General features: G+C 35.6%; 1 protein-coding gene across 4 annotated transcripts; it reads right to left on the bottom strand.

Annotated features, from left to right (window-relative positions):
- Positions 1-1,278: 1,278 nt before the first annotated feature.
- rxrga (retinoid x receptor, gamma a) lies at positions 1,279-23,422 on the bottom strand. 4 transcript variants are annotated; one of them, XM_051136782.1, is made up of 11 exons: positions 23,271-23,422; positions 14,934-15,139; positions 14,661-14,711; positions 8,402-8,540; positions 7,775-7,954; positions 7,513-7,673; positions 5,331-5,460; positions 5,112-5,244; positions 4,345-4,436; positions 1,897-2,002; positions 1,279-1,746 (listed from the first exon to the last, which is right to left on the bottom strand). In XM_051136782.1, exons 1-11 carry the CDS (start codon positions 23,299-23,301, stop codon positions 1,599-1,601), a joined length of 1,377 nt encoding a protein of 458 aa, XP_050992739.1. In that variant the 5' UTR covers positions 23,302-23,422; the 3' UTR covers positions 1,279-1,598. The 4 variants fall into 4 exon arrangements, with proteins under 4 accessions (XP_050992739.1, XP_050992723.1, XP_050992748.1 ...); XM_051136766.1 differs by lacking the exon at positions 23,271-23,422 and adding an exon at positions 15,925-16,130; XM_051136791.1 differs by lacking the exon at positions 14,661-14,711.
- Between the last annotated feature and the right edge of the window lie 948 nt (positions 23,423-24,370).

Raw genomic sequence — 24,370 nt, 5'->3', positions numbered from 1 at the left:
AACATGTTAATCATGTTAGAAACATGCTAACATGGTAATCATGCTAGCAACATACTAGTAACTTGCTAATCATGCTAGCAACATGCTAGTAACATGGTAATCATGCTAGCAACATGCCAATCATGCTATTAATATGCTAGTAATGCTATAAACATGTTAACAACAAGCTAGTAACATGTTAGCCATGTTAGAAACATGCTATCAACATGCTAATCATGCTAGCAACATACTAGTAACTTGCTAATCATGCTAGCGACATGCTAGTAACATGGTAATCATGATAGCAACATGCCAATCATGCTAGTAATATGCTAGTAATGCTATAAACATGTTAACAAGCTAGTAACATGTTAGCCATGTTAGAAACATGCTATCAACATGCTAATCATGCTAGCAACATTCTAGTAACTTGCTAATCATGCTAGCAACATGCTAGTGACTTGCTAATCATCCTAGCAGCATGCTAATCATGTTAGAAACATGTTACCAACATGCTAGTAACATGCTAATCGTGTTACCAACATGGTAGTAACATGCTAATCATATTAGAAACATGCTAACAACATGGTAATCATGCTAGCAACATACTAGTAACTTGCTAATCATGCTAGCAACATGCTAGTATGATGGTAATCATGCTAGCAACATGCCAATCATGTTAACATGTTAGTAATATGCTAATAATGCTATAAACATGTTAACATCAAGCTAGTAACATGTTAGCTATGTTAGAAACATGCTAGTAACTTGCTAATCATGTGCGAAACATGCTATCAACATGCTTATCAGGCTAGCAACATACTAGTAACATGGTAATCATGCTAGCAACATGCCAATCATGTTAACAACAAGCTAGTAATATGCTAATAATGCTATAAACATGTTAACAACAAGCTAGTAACATGTTAGCCATGTTAAAAACATGCTAGTAACTTGCTAATCATGCTAACAACATTCTAGTAACTTGCAAATTATGCTAACAACATTGTAATCAGCCTATAAAAATACAAGCAACAAGCTAATCATGCTAAAACACGTTAACAACATGTTAAATCATGCTAGCTGCTTCAAACTTTCAGGCTAGGCTTTCTCAAGCCAACTTAAAGTTTGTTCTCAAACTTTACTCATCCAGTATATATTGAATTCATACTATTTATCTTGTTACAATTTAAATTATAATAATTTTATTATATATATAGATAGATAGATAGATAGATAGATAGATAGACAGATAGATATAGATGTGGATTGATTGTTTTAAAAATAAGGCAACAACAAAACATTTTAAAAGATTTTTTTAATTTCACAGAATTCTAAACTCATTGCTGGTGACTGTTTATACAGTTTTGCTTTGAATTAAATATTTTCACATTTAGTTTCTGCAGCTATCACAGATGGTAAAATCTATGTACAAAATAAAGGTTTACAGTACTCTTACAATTTACTTCAACAGTGTCTCTTTCTTTGAAAATACCAATACAAATCTTTTGTGTGTTTGTTTGCTTTTCACATTGTGCTTGGTACAAAATAAGAACTTCTTTTTGTTATATTGGGGTTAAGTGTGCGCTGGGGGATATTTACACATAGTAAGACTTGTGTCATGTGATTTGATGCGGCGCTTCCAGCATCTCCATGAGGAAAGTGTCTATAGGTGTGTCTCCGATGAGTTTGAAGAAGAACAGGTGCTCCAGGCACTTCAGTCCTATGGAGCGCAGAGCGGGCAGACGGAGGAGCAGCTTGGCAAACCTGCGTGAATAATAAAATAAAAAACGCTCAGGCTCTACCGCTACACCTGCATGACCTACATGCTGTATCTGTTCGCACTAATAACAAGCCAAAGAAGAACAGGAGTGCTGCTGCATCAATAAAATATCACGGTAGCAGTGCGGGTACTACCTGCCGGGCTGATCGGGGTAGTTGTGTTTGGTGTAGGCCTCCAGTGAAGCGTACACTTTTTCCCGTAATGCCTCGACTTCCGATGGGTTTGACAATCCTTTTGCGTCTATAAGAGGGACAGTTACATAAAACATAAGAACACATATATTTCATCATTCTGACTTGCTAAATGCTGCTGTCTAAACAGGAAATTCTCATTACTTGCACTTTCTGACCATTCTATACTGTTGGAAAAACCAAACTGTTAAGGTTACAACAGCTTGTTATTGAAAAGGTCCTCAAAAGGTACTAATATGTATATTTAAATACAACGGAAACTCAACTTTCTTTCGTCTGTGGAACACAAAAATATGTATATTTTGAAGAAGTTGGTAAAATAATGACATGAGGGAAAATAAGACAAACTTTTCATTTTTGGGTGGTCTATCCCTTAAAAGGGAAAACCTTTTAATGGTACTGCCCCATTAATAAACTTGTTAAACACTGAATCAACAAACAGTGCCTATAGAAAATGAAATATTGTATATTATAATAATTAATAATAATAGTAACATTTACAACAACAGCATATTTAATTAGCAATAAAATAAATGCAACAATATATAATATTAAATATTAACATTAGATTTTATATAAAACATTGATTAATATATTCTGATAAATATTCTGAAAATTATATATTATAATTTTTTAATTAAATAATTACATATTACTGCTTATTACTTTTTTTTTTTACATTTTTCATTTATAGACTCTATAACAAATAGTGAGTTCTTCATTCATTGTCACTGTAATTAACCAAATTATTGTTGTTTAATTAGCTTATATGTAAAGAGTTAGATAATACTTTATTAACAACTCATTAACCATAAATAGCTAACTTTACATTAGGTCACAGAAAATGGGAAAAAGTGATTAATTAAAGGAGAAGTTCACTTCCAGAACAACAATTTACAAATAATTTACTCACCCCCCTTGTCATTCAAGATGTTCATGTCTTTCTGTCTTCAGTTGTAAAGAAATTATGTTTTTTGAGGGAAACATTTCAGGATTTTTCTCCATATAATAGACTTCATTGGTGCCCCGAATTTGAACTTCCAAAATGTAGTTTAAATGCAGCTTCAAAGGGCTCTAAACGATCCCCAGCCAAGGAAGAAGGGTCTTATCTAGCGAAACGATCGGTCATTGTTTTCGAAGAATAAATATCTGTATACTTTTTAAGCACAAAAGCTCATGTAGCACAGGCTCTGGCATGCACGTTCTTGAATGATTCGTTCATTTTGAACGAGAGTATGTTGAAAAACTCCATGTTATTTTCTCCTACAACTTCAGAATCATCCAACATCGTTGTTTATAAACAGCGTTTGACTTGCACTTAGTCTTTGCGAGTCGCTTTGTAAACACTGGGTCTGTGGTTCCGCCTACGTCCACATGACCTTCCGACGTGATTCAATAGTACGTGAACGCACATCCCAGAGCCTGTGCTGCACAAGCTTTTGTGCTTAAAAAGTAAACAAATTTTTATTTTCAGAAAAAAACTGGTTGTTTCGCTAGATAAGACCCTTCTTCCTTGGCTGGGATCGTTTAGAGCCCTTTGAAGCCGCATTTAAACTACATTTTGGAAGTTTGAAATGTTTTCCTCAAAAAACAAAATTTCTTTACGACTGAAGACAGAAAGACATGAACATCTTGGATGACAAAGGGGTGAGTAAATGATTTGTAAATTGTTGTTCTGGAAGTGAACGGGAAAATAAAGTTCTCCTTTAATTCAGCAAGGATGTGTTAAATTGATAAAAATTGATAGTAAAGACGTCTATTTTGAATAAATACTTTTCAATGTTTTATTCATCAAAGAATTCTGAAAAAAGAATCACAGGTTCCAAAAAATATTGAGAAGCACAACTGTTTCCAATATTGATAATAAATCAGAATATTAGAATGATTTCTGAAGATCGTGTGACACTGAAGCCTGGAGTAATGATGCTGATCACAGAAATAAATTATATTTTAAAGTATATTATAGTATATAATTGGTATACAATTAAAGTATATTTAAATAGGAATTATATATATATACAAACACACACACACTATTATAATGATTAAACGATAATTATTGTGTTTTTACAGTGATAATGAATTGAGAATTCACTATTTGTATGGAGTCTATTAATGTATTAACTACAGTTTAGAAACTATGAATTAACTATAAACTAACAGTTTGTTAATGATTCGTCAGTACTTTATTAGAGTACACTTATATTAAAGTGTTAACTGTTTTCAATAATTAATCACATTTCCAGAATTGAACACTTTAACTCAATATCCTTAGTTTATTAATTATAACAATTAATTAGAAGTCAAATTACTTTTTAGGCACATCTGTTGTGACTTATTGAAATGGTATGGACTCTTGCTTGTGTTTAAAGACTCAGAACAGATCTTTACCTGGGTTAAAGAGGACAATAGCTCTTAGGCAACCCAACTCTGTCTTGTCCATCTGCATGTCCTTCATCTTAGACACTAGCTCTGTTAATACCCTGCAAACATTGTTATGCATTTAGTTATTATGAAATGTTTTACTTAAAAGATGCTTTGGTGTTTTTTTCGTGAACTTGTTTTCACACATTTTAAAGAGATAGTTCACCCAAAAATAAACATTACCCCATAATTTACTCACCCTCAAGTCATTCTAAGTGTTATCCAGTCGGAGTTATATTAAAAGATGTCCTGGCTCTTCCAAGCTTTATAATGGAAGTGAGTGGGTGTTAATTTTTAATAGTCCAAAAGCATGGCACTCTCTTGTTAACATGCATGTGACAGTTAGCAAAGGCTAGAATTACACACGGATTATAAAGTTGTAAATATGAATATTTTTTTTTACACAAATTCATTGATGTGCTTTAGGAGGCCTTTATTAACCCCCTGGATGCACTTTATAATACTTCTTTTGGACTACTGAAAAATAACACACGCTCCCTTCTATTACAAAGCTTGGAAAAGTGATGACATTTTTTTATATAACTTCAATTGTATTCATCTGAAAGAAAAAAGTCATATACACCTAGAGAGCCTAAAGGGTGAGTAAATCATGGGGTAATTTTCATTTTTGGGTGAACTGTCCCTTTAAGTGTGGCTTAAATGTCCATATCATTTTGGGGATATGCATCTAGGGAAGGTTTAAGATGGTGACGGGTTCTGTGTTGTAACCTGACCTGTCAAATATAGAGCCGACCCCAGCACTGTGAGCACTGCTGCGATGGACATGCAGGCCGGTGGCCAGAAGAATCCCATCTTTAACCGTCACAGAACGATGTGAGAATGAAGCGATGAGCAGCTCGTTCCAACCTAAACACAAACACAGATGCACCAACAGTGAGAACATTCTGTACATTCCACACACACATTTAACATCTGAATAAAGGGATACTGACCTGCTCGCAGCAGGATGACCTGGTCGTCCAGAGGAAGATCAGAGAAGTGCGGGATTCTCTTAGCCCACTCAACAAGAGTAAAGAGCTGCTTGTCTGCAGCCTGGCAGATGTTGGTCACAGGGTCATTTGTCTGAGAATCAAAATATGTACATATTAAAAAATGTACCATAAGAAAGAAAAAATGAAAATGAAATCTCTCTAATTGTTTGGCGGGGCAGTAATGTTTTTATTAAGATCATTAGGGCTTCCCTCAACTGAAGATTTTTCTGGTCGACCAGTACTTGTTTATTTTAAAGATTAGTCGACTATTAGTTGCATGTTTAACAAACCATATAAAACATAATAATGAGCCTTTAATTGCCTACACAGCCTAATAAAACACTGACAGATATAACAATTATGAATGTTTCAGGAAAAAAACAGCAAGGAGACTGCATAAACGTTTTAATAATTTATTGATAACCTAGTGCTTTCTTTGTTTTTGGCTTAAAGGAGAAGTCCACTTCCAGAACAACAATTCACAAATAATTTACTCACCCCCCTTGTCATCCAAGATGTTCATGTCTTTCTGTCTTCAGTCATGAAGAAATTATGTTTTTGAGGAAAGTATTTCAGGATTTTTCTCCATACAATGGACTTCATTGGTGCCCCAATTTTGAACTTCCAAAATATACTTTAAATGCAGCTTCAAAGGGCTCTAAACGAACCCAGCCGAGGAAGAAGGGTCATTTTTTTCGGAAAATACAAATTTTTTATACGCTGTTTACAAACAAAAAGGTACAAGGATGTCCTCCTCTCAAGTTGTAGAAGAAAATAAGATGGCGTTGTTCGCCCTACTCAGTACACAGACGATGAACTTACACATGATTTCGTAGCATCGAGGACACGCATCCCAGAGCCTGTGCTACACAAGCTTTTGTGCTTAAAAAGTATACAAATTTTTATTTTTCGAAAAAAATGACCAATCATTTCGCTAGATAACACCCGTCTTCCTCGGCTGGGATCATTTAGAGCCCATTGAAGCTGCATTTAAACTACATTTTGGAAGTTCAAAATCAGGGCACCAATGAAGTCCATTACATGGAGAAAAATCCTGAAATACTTTCCTCAAAAACCATAATTTCTTTACGACTGAAGACAGAAAGACATGAACATCTTGGATGACAAGGGGGTGAGTACATTATCTGTAAATTGCTGTTCTGGAAGTGGACTTCTCCTTTAAGAGATGAAGTCGGCGACACTGACTCATCATCTCCACAGTAGTTGATGCGCCTACATGTTTCATACGGATTATACGATCTAAAAAAATATTTGTATTCCTTTTAAACTGGTTCATTTAAAAGTAGACATTTCACTATTTTTCATGTTTGTAAGGCAAGTTACACAGAGTTTCGAAGTTTCGGACTCAAGTTCACAGAGACGAGACAGTAGAAAGCGCATCCTGTTTGCTTTCATTCATTTACAAAAGTGCAATGTTTTGTTGTTATTGTAAGTGCACATAAATAAACATAGAGTCTTTACAGATTCAAAAGTATTACTCATATCTGTATGACCAAAAGTATTTTAAGAGCACATGACCGCACTGGTGCCTCCATCTGTCATGCAGTGCACTACTATTCATTTTTTTAGATTGAGCTGCCACGTAAAGTTACTACTACTTACAAATTTCAGATGAAAAGCCATATTTGAGGTTGATGAATGGTAGGTGAGCGTTTGGATGTCCTGCCTGATGTACTATATGACCACATAGACAGCCGTTAATGATCTGTCTGTCACAGACTGCGTGACTTGGCCACTTCCTGTGGAATTTTTTTTATCTGAGACTAAGCGACTAATAAAAATTTGGTCGAACCAAGCCTCTTCTCGTCAACTAACGGTTAATCAACTATTAGGGGGCAGCCCTAAATATCATTACACTTTATTTGCTCTGTTTCATTTTGTAAAAACCTTACTACGTATATGAAATAACCATTTTATAAAAGCCATAAGCCCAGAGAAGCCGTGGTTTACAGTGAATTTATAACAGCTAAGAGGGTTTAGCTGTTACGCCCATTAGCTGTTATAAATTCACTGTAAACCACGGCTTCTTGGGGCTTCTTGCTTTAATAATATATATATATATATTTCTTAATTATTACTGGTCATCACATTGCTTTTTACAAAACTTCATAAGGTGTCTCACTGAGTTGCCTGTACTGGACTCCATGTAAGCTTCAGTCTTGGGTTCCACTGCAAGTTCAGCGTCCAGGATCTTCTCCACTGGCATTTCCTCATTAAAGCTGCTGCTAGACTCCACCTCAGTATCACTCTTTTCCCGACCCCGCTGCCTCTCTTCCTGCACCGCTGTACACATGAAACATTTCTATTACTTCAAGCAGTGTTTCACAACCCAAAAATACCTACACAAGTCATTCATGACGGTCTCTTTCATAAAAGTCACTCACCCTCTCTCTTCATGCCCATGGCCAGACACTTCTGATAGCGGCAGTACTGGCAGCGGTTACGCTGGCGCTTGTCAATCTGGCAGTCTTTATTGTCTCGACACGTGTACGTGAGGTCTTTCCGGATAGTTCTCTTGAAAAACCCCTTGCATCCTTCACAGCTGTAAACACCATAATGTTTCCCTGTAGGCAGAGAAAGATCACGTACATATTACATTATCATATCATCTGATATTAAAATATCTGTCTTTAGTGATAGTTCACCCAAAAATAAAAATTCTGTCGTCATTTACTCACCCTCATGTCGTTCCAAATCTGTATGACTTTTCTTCTTCTGGAAAATGAAAGAAAATATTTTGAAGAATGTTTGCAGTTTCGGCTCCTATTGACTTCCATTGTATTATTTGTCCATACTGTAGAATTCAATGGGACCCGAAACTGTTTGATTGCAAACATTCATCAAAATATCTTCTTTCAAGTTCCACAGAAGAAACAAATTCATTACAGATTTCCTATTTTTGGGTTAACTATCCCAGTCAAGCTCCAGGAAGTCAGCCAGACTCCATTTAAAGAGAGAATCAGCATGACTAAACATGTAGTGGTGTATGTGTACTTTATGAGGGTACTTACCTGAGGATCGATCTCCACAGATGGCACAGATGTGTTTGGAAAGGGAACCCGGGCTGCTGCATGGGTAACTGCCCAGTCCAGCCAATCCTGGAGGAGGTTTAATGTCTTCTGAGCTGCTAACACTGTTCATAGAGTTCATCTGTATGAAAGGAGAGAGAAAAGAACAACAAAGTAAGCTTGTGCGTGTGTGGTTTCCCACCACCTAAACAATCAAATCGTTACCTGAGCACTTCCTCTTTGGATCATGTGACTTGATTCCTTTGGCTGAAGAGGAATGTTCATTTACACCTTTTTTTGCTTTGAGCCTCATTAGACATGTACTTAGTTTCCCACATTTACATGGTTGAAATGTGAAATACAGTAACTACGGACTATATCATTTACAGTGTTACAATAAATAAAAGTCATTAACTACACTAAAAGTATTGGCTAAGTGTAAATTAAGTTTGTCTTCACCAGTAGAGGGCAGCAAACGGTCATACTTGACTTGACAAGTTTTATGAGCGAAACAAGATCATGTTCACGTACAGGTCAGAAGGCTGTTATAGAATTAGACACACATGCCCAGAGAGAGATAGAAAGGTCAGGGAATGGAAACTAAAAAACAAACCAACTAAACCCCACTGGGTCAATGGACTTTTTAAAAAGCGGAACATTTTTTGAAATACATTGTCAGGATGTGTATTTTTAATGAAGCGGGGAGCTCTGTTAATTCATATTTTATACAATTTTGTCCTTCCCCAAACTTCACAAGAAACAGTATTTAGTGCATTAAACTCAGCCTTCAAGCATCATACACAACAACAAACCAACTCCTGCTACATAAATGCTGCATAATTAATAATGTATTTCTGAGAATTAAACAAGCGTGTGACTTTATTTGAATAAACTGGGTCTGGATAGTTAAAAGTTGGAGTTGCGTAACAGAATAGAGTCAGACCCGAATGTGAACTTGCTAACCCTTGTAAAGTGTGCTTAATTGTACTAAATGTGCACTTGTAATGTACTTCAAATCTTAAAAGAAGTATATATGTTTTAAAACTGCAGATAATATAATATTAATGTAATACAAGGCCACTAAGAGTTTTCAAAGAGAGTACACTTTCATAACTATAGTTATGTCCCAAATTATGTACTATGCATGTATACTATGCAACATGTACTCAACAAATCAGTGTATGAGGTTTAAATGCTTATTTTGTCATTTAACTGCAACAGAGTGTCCAATATTCTACATATCATGTGTTCTGTTAAATAAGTGCATATTTTCTTGTTGGAATTTCTTGTTTTGCCTCACTTAACCCTCTTGTTGCATTCTGGTCATTTTGACAAAGAGAGGATTTTCTTTTTTTCTGAAAATGCTAGTTAATGTTATTGCACTGGACTAAAACTTACTGACTTACACAGAGTATAACAACTTCCCCCAAAACATTTACAATATTTGTATTTTTTGGAATTATTTTCCAACCTTGTTACACTTATGGTGTTTTCTGGTCAAAAATGACCAGCCTACAGAAAAACACACATACATTTTTCATTATGCTATTTTATTACCAAATTTTAGATTCAGTCTTTATTATCAACTTGTTTTATTTAAATTAGCACAGGTTTTGTATTTCTTTCTGCAACTTATCGTAGACCTCATTGATTTAAACTTGCACCTCAGGCTTAGCAAAAATCATCCGGTTTTCACTAAGTTTGAAAAAGTAGCTTTTTTTTTTACATTATGTCAAATATTTCATTAATGGTTTGATTGACAGCAGTGGTTCTAGAGGCAAAGTTGTTCACAGTAAGAAAATTGCCAAAATTATCCACAATTATATTTTTCCCAAAAACTTAGGACCATAAGCTTCAGTTCTAGAAAGAAATACAAAACCTGTGCTAATTGAAGGAAAACAAGTAAACAACTAAATCTACTAGAAGTTGGTGATAATATGGCATAATGAGAGATTTTCAAGTAATTTTTAATAAACTGGTCTTTTTTTTTTTTTTTTTTTTACCAAATTAAGTAAATGACTGTAGAACAACCAACACCCAACTGTAGATTATTATTTGATATTACATTTGAAGTTAACATATTTTAAATGTAGTAAATTGCAACTTCATCATTGCAAATGTGTCATTTCAAATATATTTAAATACACGCCATTTATCTGAGTTTATCAGAAATGCTTGACAGTATATTCGGCAGTACACTTTAACCATATTTTAATATAAAAGTCATATAGAAGTAACTGCTAAATTAAATACAACTGACTTGAGTCCTACTTAAGTGGATCACAAAGCAGTCTAAAGTTCAGCAAACTTCATGTATTACATTTAATTGCAATGCAATTGTCCAAAACGTTAGATTCAGTTCTGGCATAAGCATATTCTTCTAAAGTATTATTATTTCTGCATTTATTTTTAAATACTAAAGTGTACTTTTAATGGTTTGATTGACAGCAGTGGTTCTAGAGGCAAAGTTGTTCAGAGTGAGGAAATCTAACATATGATTTGAATATTGTGTATATGTATGGAAACATTTGATATAACGTGATATAAGATGTGCAAAACCTGATAGCGCCATCCAAATATCAAATTTCTAACAGACCTCTAAAGCCATGAGTCAAACAGGTCCATCGAGTTTGTTTGGATCGGCTTCTAATACCGTGTCTAATGGGTGCTCAAGTTTCATTGGCCAATAGTGGCAACTTGGATAAAGACACTGTATACCAAATTTGAAGTCAGCTGGTAAAACGATTGCATAGTTACAGCCATTTTCATTTTTCCCCCCTATTATTGTATCACCAAGTGGTTAAACTCCAAGTTTTTTTTGAGATTTAGCTCCTACGTACGTGTCCTCAGTTTGGAGAAAATATCTCTTTCTTTTGCAAAGGTACAACAATGGCTAAATAGCGATTTAGCTATTAGCTAACATCCACGCAGCCAGTGTTGCCAAGTCTGTGGTTTTCCTGTGCTAGTTTCCGGGTTAGTTTAACACTAGTTTAATGTCTGCGGGTTGAAGCGATAACATCATCCAATAACATCATACTTAGCCCCTGAAATACGAATTTGCCTGGGGAACACCAACAAAAAAAACGTGTATTTTAACCCCTCGGAATGCGATTTTTAATGCAGTTGGGCTAGTTTTTGGCTAGTTTTGAGTAGCAGTTGGGCGGGTTTTGTTGTGAAAACCTGCCAACCAACGCCCAAGTGACGTAAGCTTGATTCATATGGCATTCTGCTGAAAGATTCTAAAAACATTTTCTTTTAACTGGAATAATATATGGTTAATAAGACCAGGAACATGCATTAAGTAAACTTTGATCACATGTTGACTTTAACAGGCAGAATGTTCATTCTGAATCCTTCAAATGGTAAATGCAAGTCATGCATTCACACTCACACAAACATTTTTGTGAGAGCGCCATCCTGAAACGCTGAGCCGTTCGGTGAGGCAGAAAGATGCTCGGAAGGTGATACACAGCAGCCACCGTCACGTTCACTCTCTTTAATCTGCTGCCTATAGCCCATACATTATTCAGATCTCTTGGCCCTCGCTCACGAGAGCGTTCCTCTATAGAGGCGTCCCTACTTTACACATGATGCTATTTACAGCTAATAGTATGGCAGGCTTCCACAGCTTTCTTGAAGTGTTGCATATTGTGCCCGCTGTAGCGCAGCCGCAACGCAATGATATCTTTCTCCATGTGAGCCAAGGTTATACTAGGGCTGTCCGTCACGCTACATTAGCTCTTTTTAGGCTAGACTAAACTGAATGGGCTGTTCTCCCTCGAGCTAGAGGGAGGCCCTGCAGAGGAAAGGAGAGATGCATTAAAAGAGCATTCTGCATTTGCCTCGCTGGTTAGGTCTTGCAGTGAAAGTTTCTCCGATCGGAAGCATGGATGTCCCACTATCTCTTCTGTGAAATAGCACTAATGATCCAAAGCAAAGAAATGATAAAGGTTGTGCTTATTAAACATCTGGGAGTACTTCTCTTATAGAGAGGATATAAGAATGGAGAATTTAAAATTGTTTGATAGTATATGAATAATTAAATGTTTCTTTTACTGTTAAAATCTAGAAGACTTTATGTTTAGTCTTGTGATATGAACATTACAATGTCTCATAGACCGGTGATTATCAGCTTTTTTTGACTTCATGGCGCCTGATTGTCCACAACAATATTCAAAGGCTTACTATAGTCCAAGTTTTGTTATATTAATCTATGAGCACTCCTAGTTTCTGTAAATGTATACAAAGTAACTACAATACATACAATTGTAGAAACATTTTATTTCAGGATTGTTCTTCAGTGTTCCCCTCCCTTTTTAACCAATGAATTTAAATGACTTTGCAATCACAAAACAAATTAAATTACCACAAAATAAATTACCAAAACCACCAAATGATTGAAAGTTTTTTAAAAGAGCATGAAAATCTGACTTAATCTCCTATGACAACTTGCAGTGTTACATATCATCGAGGCTGAGAAAAAAACACAATGCTGCAGACAACAGGTAGCTAAATGCCGTTATTGCTGTTTTCCATGTTTGTGCAATAAATATTTTCAATGCAAAATATGCAGAGTAGCTGCTGTTTGGTATGCGTCTGGCCAATCAGTATACACTTATGTCACTGTTAGTTCCTATAGAACTGTTTTAGACCCTAATTTGAAGTATGAGCTAAATTAGTTTCAAAAAGAGTTCCTAGAACTAAATAGGTTCATAGTCCCTGCAGTGCAAATGTGCCAAAAAGCAGGCATGTCCGCCAGTAGTTCTAGGAACTATGAAAAGGTTCCTCCAGTGCAAAAGCTCCTAATCAGGTCCATTGAGTTTCGTTCCGATCGGCCTCTATTAACCTTGTCTAATGGGTGCTCAAGCTTCATTGGCCAATGCTGGCCATGTTTTTCAAGATACACCAGTGCCTTCATAGATGTGGGAGGCACCTTGGATAAAGACAATGTAAACCAAAATTCAAGTCAACTGGTCAAACAGTTGTATAGTTACAGCCATTTTCATGTTTTTTTCCTATTATAGCACCACTAAGTGACCACTAATGCTGATCCTTGGCCATTCTAACAATTACAATGCGGTTTCAGTGCTACGTACTTTAAAGGAGAAGTCCACTTCCAAAACAAAAAATTACAGATAATGTACTCACCCTCTTGTCATCCAAGATGTTTATGTCTTTCTTTCTTCAGTCGTAAAGAAATGATGTTTTTTGAGTAAAACATTTCAGGATTTTTCTCCATATAATGGACTGCTATGCTGCCCTGATTTTGAACTTCCAAAATGCAGTTTAAATGCAGCTTCAAACGATCCCAAATGCAGTTGTAAATGATCCCAGCCGAGGAAGAAGGGTCTTATCTAGCAAAACGATCAGTTATTTTCATTAAAATTTAAATACTTTTTTTAAAATCTCAAACGCTTGTCTTGTCCTGCTCTCTGAACTCTGTGTATTCTGGCTCAAGACAGTTAGGGTATGTCGAAAAACTCCAATCATATTTTCTCCCTCAACTTCAAAAATCATTTCAAAATCATCCTACATTGCTACAGAAGTACCGACCCAGTTTTTGCAAAGTGAACACTTAACCAAAAAAAAAAGTAAAACAGCGATATAGGGCGATTTTGAAGTTGAGGGAGAACATGAGATGGGAGTTTTTCGACATATTGTCATGAACCAGAAAAAACAGTTCAGGCAGCGCAAGACAAGACGAGCGTTAGACATTAAAAAGTATAGAAATTGTATTATTTTTATGAAAATAACCAATAATTTCGCTAGATAAGACCCTTCATCCTCGGCTGGGATCATTTACAACTGCATATGGGATTGTTTAAAGCTGAATTTAAACTGCATTTTAAGTTCAAACTTGGGGCACCATAGAAGTCCACTATATGGAAAAAAAATCCTGAAATATTTTCTTCAAAAACCATAATTTCTTTATGACTAAAGAAAGAAAGAAATGAACATCTTGGATGACAAGGGGATGAGTACATTATCTGTAAATTTCTGTTCTGGGACTTCTTCTTTAACCCCAAATTACATTTAAATATGAGACCCTGGACCACAAAACCAGTCATAAGGGGCAGTTTTTGGGAAAGTAAAACTAATACATCATCTGAATAAATGAGCTTTCCATTGATGTATGGTACTATTTAGTCGAAAATCTGAGGGTGCAAAAAATATAAACATTGAAAATATCCTTTAAAGATGTCCAAATTAAGTTCTTAGCAATGCATATTAATAATCAGAAATTACGTTCTGATATACTTACGGTAGGAAATGTACAAAATACGTCCATGGAACATGATCTTGACTTAATATCCTAAAGATTTTTGGAACAAAAAAGAAAAATCGATACTTTTGATCTATGTAATGTATACAAATTTACCCATGCTACTTAAGACTGGTTTTGTGGTCCAGGGTCACATATATATACTGTATTTTTATCAAATAAATGCAGCCTTGGTGAGCATAAGACACATTTAAAAATCCACTGAGAACCACTGTCATAGACACTCTGTCTCCATCTTTCTCTGTACTGTACCTGTGGACTGTTGAGTACTCCATAGCCCATGTTGGACGTGGTGGGCATGGAGGCTGAAGGTGAGCCCAGGGAGGAGGAAGTGATGACTGAGTATGGCGACCCTAGACCGTTGATGATGGAGGGGTGATGGTGGGACACCATGGAGCTGAGAGGTGGCTGGGACGGAGGAGAGCTCAGGTGTCCGTGTGTTACCTGCAATGAAGAACCTGAGAACAGAAATAGCGGATTAGTCTTATTTTTTATATCTTAGAATTCTACAATTATGTTACAATTTGAGAAAAGCATTGTTTTTTGTTTACAAATCTAAATATTAAATTAAAATAATGAATTTATAATTCTAAAAAATGTAAAGACATGGTTGAGTAGTTAATGTTTCACACATATCTCCTATATGCATCTACTACATAAATACAGAAAATGTACTGTGACAGTTTGACATTTTCATTCTAGAAATGCTGTGAGACATATGGGGGCCATGTCAATGAGGGCAGTAATGGTTGGTGGCATTTGCACAGTAGTAGGGGTCAAAAAAGTGAGTGGCAGTGACTGCGAGCACTCACGGATCATCACACATCAAATTTCAGACACGCATTAAATTACGGGTCTCTCACTCATTGTACACATGCTCATTATTTATACATTATATAAACTAATATGCATATCTGCATTATATCAGCTCTAGATCTCTGCATTGGTCATTGTAAAAACATGATTGGTTGACTAATAGACATAACAACACTCTTTTTGAGAGATGTTGAAATGGTAGAATGAACAACAAACTGCACAATTACACTATCAAGCAATGTTGATTTTAAAATAAGTTATAACAGAAGCCAAATATCATGCAGTTTTAAGATGAGATGCAGTTTAGACCCTCACCACACCTTCACAATACACACATCTTAGTTTTCAAATTCACGTTACAATCAGCCACATGCATAAACCCAGTCCAATGTCAGTCAAATCATCTCAATAAAGCATTTTGACTCACTCTCAGTGTATTTTAAAGGCATGATAGAGTGGTTGCTTTCCAAGTGTCTTTGTTGTGATGCCTCCTGTTCCTCACACTGAAATGGTTCTGTCACTGTGACATGCCCTGTAATGCCCTGGATGACCAGCGGGAACATTGTAAAAGCTATCCTCAGTACCCACACATACTCAAGTGTGTTAGGGGAGAGTGGTCTCCGTGCCCTGGCTAGATTCTTGTGCTATTAATGACCTCTAAATGTCACAGTCTGATCACAAGGAACATCTATCCTTGGAAAGACTGGGTGTGCATGCTCAAAGCCACCGTTCTGGCATTTTCTTTCACTCGTACTGGTTGGAGATCAGATATCTAAACAGAATACTCAAAACACAATTTTAATAGGTCAGCAGAGTTTGTGCCAGTGTTCTTAAAACAGATTTAAAGATAGACGACTGCAATAAAGCAGTTTGTTTAAAACATTATTAGCTTCTGTAATGCTTAACAGATCATGTGTACAGTTAAGGGCAGAAGTTTACTTTAAGTTATACTTTGCAGAATCTACAAAATGTTAATTATTTAGCAAAATAAGACAAAATTCATGTTATTTTTTATTTAGTACTGACCTGAATGAAATATTTCACATAAAATACATTTACATATAGTCCACAACAGAAAATAATAGTTTCATTTATAAAAAATGACCCTGTTCAAAAGTTTACATACAGTCGATTCTTAATACTGTGCTGTTACCTAAATGATCCACAGCTGTTTTTTTTTGTTTGTTTGTTTAGTGATAGTTGTTCATGAGTCCCTTGTTTGTGCTTAACAGTTAAACTGCCTGCTGTTCTTCAGATCCTTCAGGTCCCACAAATTCTTTGGTTTTTCAGCATTTTTGTGTATTTGAACCCTTTCCAACAAGGACTGTATGATTTTAAGATCCATATTTTCACACTGAGGACCACTGAGGGACTCATATGCAACTATTACAAAAGGTTCAAATGCTCACTGATGCTCCAGAAGGAAAAACGATGCATTAAGACCTGGGGTGAAAACTTTTGAACAGAATGAAGATGTGTACATTTTTCTTATTTTGCTTAAATATCTTTTTTTTTTTTTTTCATTTAGTACTGCCCTTCAGAAGCTCCAGAAGATGCTTACATGTTTTCTAGAAGACAAAATACGTTCAATTTAACCTGATCTTCAAATTCAAAAAGTTTTCACACCCCCTGCTCTTAATAAATTGTTTTTTCTTTCTGGAGCATCAGTGAGTGTTTAAACCTTCTGTAATAGTTGCATATGAGTCCCTCAGTTGTCCTCAGTGTGAAAAGATGCATCTCAAAATCATAGTCATTGTTAAAAATGCTGAAAAACCAAAGAATTTGTGGGACCTGAAGGATTTTTCTGTTTAACTGTTCATGACAAACAAGGGACTCATGTACAACTATCACTAAAGAAAAAAAAACAGCTGTGGATCATTCAGGTAACAACACAGTATTAAAGGGGTCATCGGATGCCCATTTACCACAAGTTGATATGATTCTTTAGGGTCTTAATAAAAAGTTTATAATATACTTTGGTTAAAAATTCTCAATGGTTGTGTAAAACAACACCATTTTACCTTGCCAAAATCAGCTCTGCAAAAATCATACTGTTCTGGTCGAGGCTGCTTTAAAATTTTAATGAGCTCTGTTCGCCCCGCCCCTCTCTTCTCTCTGTGGAGTGACGAGCCTGTTTACTTTAGCCACATTTAGCCGCGTTTAGCCGCTAAACTTGCTAACTAGCACGTTATTATGAAAAGTGATTGCAGAGATTCATAAAAAAAAAAAGAAACTTATACTCACTTCTGCTGTAAGTGAAGCTGGATCACAAATGATTTGCGCGAACATATATGCATTTATGTAGATCGGGAGACGCATTCCCTTCACAAACAAACTTAATCCACAGCATCTTCAGCAGCAGTAAATGACAACCACTATGTGCATTAGTACATCAAGCAACACAACACCTCAATCGCTCAGAGATATTTTTGTCCAACTTTCATCCCTGCTTCAGCATCGAAACAGTGGAAGTTGAACTGTTACAGCTGATCTGAGGTAAGACGCTCATGTCAATCAACTATCGTGGGAGCGGCCTCTGTCTGTGTGACGGCACACCAACAGGCATCTAAGAATGGCTCGATTTGAAAAAGGGGATATTATTTTTACAGATTAATTAAAAACCACTGCATGGATTTGTATCATTATAGGGTAGATTTGTACATACACTGCCAACACACATTAATGTTCAAACAACATGAAAAAGTGAACTTCGCATCCGATGACCCCTTTAAGAATCAAGTGTATGTAAACTTTTGAACAGGGTCATTTTTATAAATTCAACTATTATTTTTTCATGTGGACTATATGTAAACATCTTTTATATTAAATATTTTATTCAGGTCAGTATTAAATACAAAATAACATTCAGTTTGTATGATCCTTCTTATTTTGGTAAAATGATGAACATTTTGCAGATTCTGCAAGGTGTATGTAAACTGTATTTAGAAATATATAGTCAAATAGAACGTCAAAGACTGTCACGGAAGAGAAAAAAATTGTTGAATATTTTAATAATTTACAATCTTGCTACCTTTCTGGGCCATGAATGTGATAGCTGTGTTGCTGTCTATGCAGGATCCGAAAGCTCTCAGTTTTATTAAATATATCTTAATTTCTTTTCCGAGGATGAACTATGGTCTTACGGGTTTGGAACAACAGTGTTGGGTTTTGGGTGAACTGTCCTTTTAAGTGAAATGAATCTGAATAGAAGTAATCATTTGTTGATTATTCAGCAAATCTCTATGGCAGAATGAGAAGCAATAATTTGCTTTAGTTGAGATTATAGAAGATCAATACAGTCACTCAATCATCCAAATATCCAATAAGCTTGTGTAGCACAGAACACCATATGGCTGCATATGACTCCCATTGCTATTGTGAACGCTTCAATAGGATTGTGGAGCGTACATTTGTCAAAGAAGTGCATTGTTACCACAATAAAACCTAGTGTGGCTTTATGTAGTGTGTAGTAGCCCTGAAAGTCACATAGATGATTTTAGGAGCCATGAGATATTGAATTAATCTCAGAAAGTCACAGACTTTAAAACAAAAATCATGAAAATGTAAAATATAGACCTGAAATCAGGTTAGTAAAAGTTTAACTGAAAACTAGGCTGAAATTCAAGTTTCCCAAACTTTTTTGAAAACACATGAAACCTCAGAGATGATTGTATAGTTTTTAAACCCAAACACCTTGACTTCCAGCTTGAAAAAGGAAACCTTGACTCTAGGACAGAGAACACTGTGTCTTCTAGGTGTTTAGTAAGACCTTGTATAAGAACATGAAGAAAATTGTGGTTATTTGATTGTACTCCCTGCCTTGGACATACAGCATTTCAGAAAAAGTTTTCAAAAAGAGAAGAAGTCATCCAGCCAAACTGGACTTTTTTCACAACCCGATCTCATGAGAAAACATTATAACAAAGTTATAAGATGGCGATTTTGTTTTAATTTTTATGATGTGATTTGTATGGAATTTTGTTTTGAAGAAAAAACATCCTCCCCTAAACCTAACTGTCAGTGAGATATAAGCAGATCATATGCAAATCTACCAATGAGATAGCAAACTGAGTAACAAATTGCCTGTTTTGGCACCACCATGGCCTGCTATGCAATTTTGACAAACTGCAGTCAGTTCATTTCGCTTGTTTATCTTTTCAGGAAGATAGATATACTATGCTGGATCCTCAAGTATCTGTTCTCCTGCTGAATAAGGGGGTGAAGCTGGAACAATCCCCCTGGGGATGTGTGGCGGACTGATGCTGGATTACCTACTCAGATTAAAGAGATTATCATCCCGTGGCTCACAGGGGAACTACTTTATTGATGCAGGCCTAAAGTCTGATAATAAAGTTTAGTTCTAAATGTCAGAAAAGGAATGTGTGCCGAATTGGCTTTGTGGTAGTGTTTAATAAAACATCTCGAACGATGTGTTTGATGTCAATCACTATTTCACATCCAAAAAAAAAAAACAAAAAAACCCCACATTTTTAATTCCATGTTCATTATTGTTTTATGTGAAATAATAATAGATCACACAGAGAGCAATATCAATGAATAAGGAAGCTACTGAAATACATTTCTATCTAGGAATGACCTTGGAGCAGGAGTAACACAACCAAGAGCATGGGGGTGAGCGATCTGGAACATGGTTTTTCTCTGAGACTGTCCTTGGGAGAGACTGTCATAACTGGGGCAGAAAAATCGTCAATTAGATTAGCAAGCTGAATAACAACCAGGCCTGTGTTGACGGTGCTCACCATTGCTTTTTCGGACTGAATGTTATCTAATGGATCAGTGCTCCAGTGTTTTTGTGTAGGACTAGAATAGCTACAGACTACATTTAATGTAAACTAATGTATGCTGATCCCAATCCTAATAGATTTTATCAGTGATTATCAGTTTCTCCTGACAAAAATGATGCTGAAAGAACAATTCTCAGCCTAGGTAAAATTCATACTTTGTCAACCCCATCACACACAGATGAGAGGCCAGTCTTAGTGGTTGTAGGTTTCTTCTCAGGACATGAGAAGGGCAACACTTGTATTCAGTTGCAACAGTGAAGGTGGAATAGGATACGCAAGGAAGAAAAAAGTCTTTAATCACCCAAGACAAAACACTGGCCTTGTACGTGTTCATCATGCACTCTATTCACTGGCTGCTGGAACATGAGCAGAACACATGGTTACAACAATGCTGAAGGGCCCGTCAAGGCCTCTCTCTTTCAGTATACACAAAATCATGAATAATCAGATGTAGTATGGTTTGTCAATTCCACATTTTGTAGACAAGTAAAGAGAAATGTTCACAGCTCTAGCCCTCTTGGCTTGCAAATACTTCTTAATGATAATTTTCTTATGCATATTGTTGCATATATAAGAAATCTGATGGTCTTTGCGTCACTTATATAGGCTTGTATATGTAAACATATATTTTATAAAGTCAAAAGTTTACATACACCTTGCAGAATCTGCAAAATGTTAATTATTTTACCAAAATAAGAGGGATCATACAAAATACATGTTATTTTTTATTTATTAAGAAGTTTAAATTTAGTTTACATACATGTGATTCCTAATACTGTGTTGTTACCTGAATGAACCATGTTTTTTTTGGTTTTTGTTTTTTTAGTGACAGTTGTTCATGAGTCCCTTGTTTTTCCTGAACCGTTAAACTGCTCGCTCTTTTTTAGAAAAATCCTTCAGGTGCCACAAATTCTTTGTTTTTTTGTATTCGAATCCTTTCCAACAATGACTGCATGATTTTGAGATGCATCTTTTCACACTGAGGACAACTATAGGAATCATATGCAACTATTACAGAAGGTTTAAACGCTCACTGATGCTCCAGAAGGAAACACAATGCATTAAGAGCTGGGGGGTGAAAACTTTTGAACAGAATTAAGTGTACATTTTTCTTACTTTGCCTATATATCATATTTTTTTTTTCATTTAGTACTGCCCTTCAGAAGCTACAGAAGACACTTACATGTTTCCCAGAGGACAAAATAAGTTACATTCACCCTGATCTTTAAATTCAAAAAGTTTCACCACCCAGATCTTATTGCATCGTGTTTCCTTCTGAAGCATCAGTGAGCGTTGTAATAGCTGCATAGCCGTCTCTCAGCCGTCGAGCGAAATATCTTCCGCTCAGTACTAAATAAAAATAACATGCATTTAGAATTATCCCTCTTATTTTGGTAAAATAATTAACATTTTGCAGATTCTGCAAGGTGTATGTAAACTTTTGACTTCAATTGTACAGGCTATATTTTATATACAATAAACCAGTAATAAATTAATACTAGAAAATAAATATTTTCATGACAACAATGCAATTTACAAATTCTACAAAAATCTTTAAAACCATGTTTAAGCTGAAGAAGGTGTCTGTTTTTAGCATGAGGCCCTCCGTGCAAAATGACGCGCGTAACGCAAATTACGCAGCTCTAGGCAGCGACTGACATTAGAGTGCGTGCAACTCATTTAGTGCCTGATAAAATCTTAAAATAGACTTCATATTCTACAATTTGTCTCCGAATAACAACAGCATCTGGGGTGAGATTAATAAGCACAACAAGGAGGGTGTTAATGAAGGCAACACAATGACTCCAGGCTAGATGTTATGTGCTGTGACAAGCATTACCTCGGGCCCTTAGTTTTGTGAGAAATGTCCACACACTTTCACCCCAGACATCTAAATTAATGGCTGTACGTGTAATAGGTAATATTTTAGTTTAACACACACTGGATAAGTCATTCAAACAAAAGCTGGATGACAAATGTTGCATCAGTTACAAACTTGTAGGCAGTAAGCCATTATCAAAAAGATATTCAAATATAACAGTTTTTCACTGTAAATAAGTCATTCGTGGTGGTTAAAATAACAACTTTTTAGTGGTTAAATTATGACAATTATTTAACATAGTGGTATCTAGAACAAAATAATCAATTTCACAACCGATACTACGCTGAGTAGACTGTTGAGTCTTTATAATGGAAAACAACGAAGTGAATGGTTTCATCACAACATGACACAGCGTGTACATACATTTAAGCACCAAAAGAAACGTATAATAATTGATAAAAGAAATAAAACTGATGATAAAACTGATGCTGGGTTAAGTTACAGACGTTACACAGAGCATCCTGGTGATCTGTCAGACCTATCCAGCAGTATTTCCTCTCACATTTACTCTTAGTTTGATGACTGAGCCAGTGTATATGTTCATGATAAGAAAATAAATAAACGTTTTCCACATGTGGTTCAAATCTGTTCTGATCTTCTGCACCCGTCAACGGTTGATCCAGTTCGCGGCAGCTGTCGGTTATTTTACACACCTTCTGAGAGTCGAAACTGTTGCTAAATAAATAAATAAACAAATAAATAACCCACGACACACTGCTGTCCAGATACCAACTGAGAGCCATTAATAACTACTCGACAGCGAACAGTTTAACAAGAGGCGCTCTGGAAAGCTATAAATTACATAACCGCAATTAAAGTGCCAACCCCTGACCCTGACTGAGAGGCACAATCTTTATCACCTGATTTTAACATTGGCACTGGTTCCAAGTCAATACACATGACACGACTGCGCCGATAACTCAAGCACGTACAATTTACGAGCATATCGTACAAAGTCCGTCTGAAGAATCCGTACTTCAGATAACACACGGCATAGGGGGGACACTCAAACACAGAGAGGCATGGAAAGAAAACAGCACGACTTCCGGGAATTAAAAAACAGACGTAAAATTACTAAGCACTTACTAAGATGCAGATATGTGTCGTTATTATCCATGTTTGGACCAATGTGAAAGAACAGTCCAATTTTCTCGTAAAGTGTCTTGTTTTGCAGTTCTGGACGGCAGCATCTCCCCGCTGCTGTCCGCGATCTGACTGAGGATTCGCTGCGCACACTTGGGGCCCCACCGAGGGGGTGGCGAAGGAGAGACCTCTCCCAATGACAGCCTACCGAAGTTGTACAATTTGCAAAATTCAAGGTATACTAATTTGCAAAATTAAACGTATAACATACTGTTTTTTCCTTATCATTCACAAAAATTAAAAATACTTAAATACTATTTGATTATTTATTTATTTTGGATTTTTGTAAACTATCATATAATTATTTTAGTATTTTGCTAATGTGCAATATACAATAGCTCCTTAGTTTTTGTGTATTATTTTTTAATTACTTTTTTGTTGTTGTTTTTGTATGAATGTGATTTAAAACTTATTAAAAATCCAATTTTTATATTTTTATAATATTCCTCTATTTTATTCATTGTCTTATACACTATTTGAAAAATATTTTTCAAAGTTGTGAATAAACTGAAGCATGATTTACAAGAAGATACTATATCAGACTTTCCTTTAAATTTCACTTTTAATTCACTGTGGTACTTGACGTTCCTTTGTAATTATTTGTAATATGTGACTCTGGACCACAAAACCACAGTAGTACATTGCATGGGACAAAATTATTGTTTTTTCTTTTATGACAAAAATAGTTACGATATTATGTAAAGATCATGTTCCATGAAGATATTTTGTAAATTTCCTACTGTAAATATATCAAAGCTTAATTTTTGATTAGTAAAATGCATTTCTAAGAACTTAATTGGGACAATTTTAAAGGCGATTTTCTCATCAATATTTTGATTTTTTTGCACCCTCAGATTCCAGATATTCAAATAGTTGTATCTCAGACAAATACTGTCCTATTCTAACAAACTATACATCAATGGAAAACTTATTTATTCAGCTTTCAGACTATGTATAAATCTCAATTTAAAGAAATTTACCCTATTTGACTGCTTTTGTGGTCCAGGGTCACATATTTTCTAGCAATTTGAGAAAAAAAAAGT

This window comes from Labeo rohita, chromosome 2, assembly GCF_022985175.1.
Source record: "Labeo rohita strain BAU-BD-2019 chromosome 2, IGBB_LRoh.1.0, whole genome shotgun sequence".
Lineage (NCBI taxonomy): Eukaryota > Metazoa > Chordata > Actinopteri > Cypriniformes > Cyprinidae > Labeo > Labeo rohita.
This window is presented reverse-complemented; position numbering and strand designations above follow the sequence as displayed.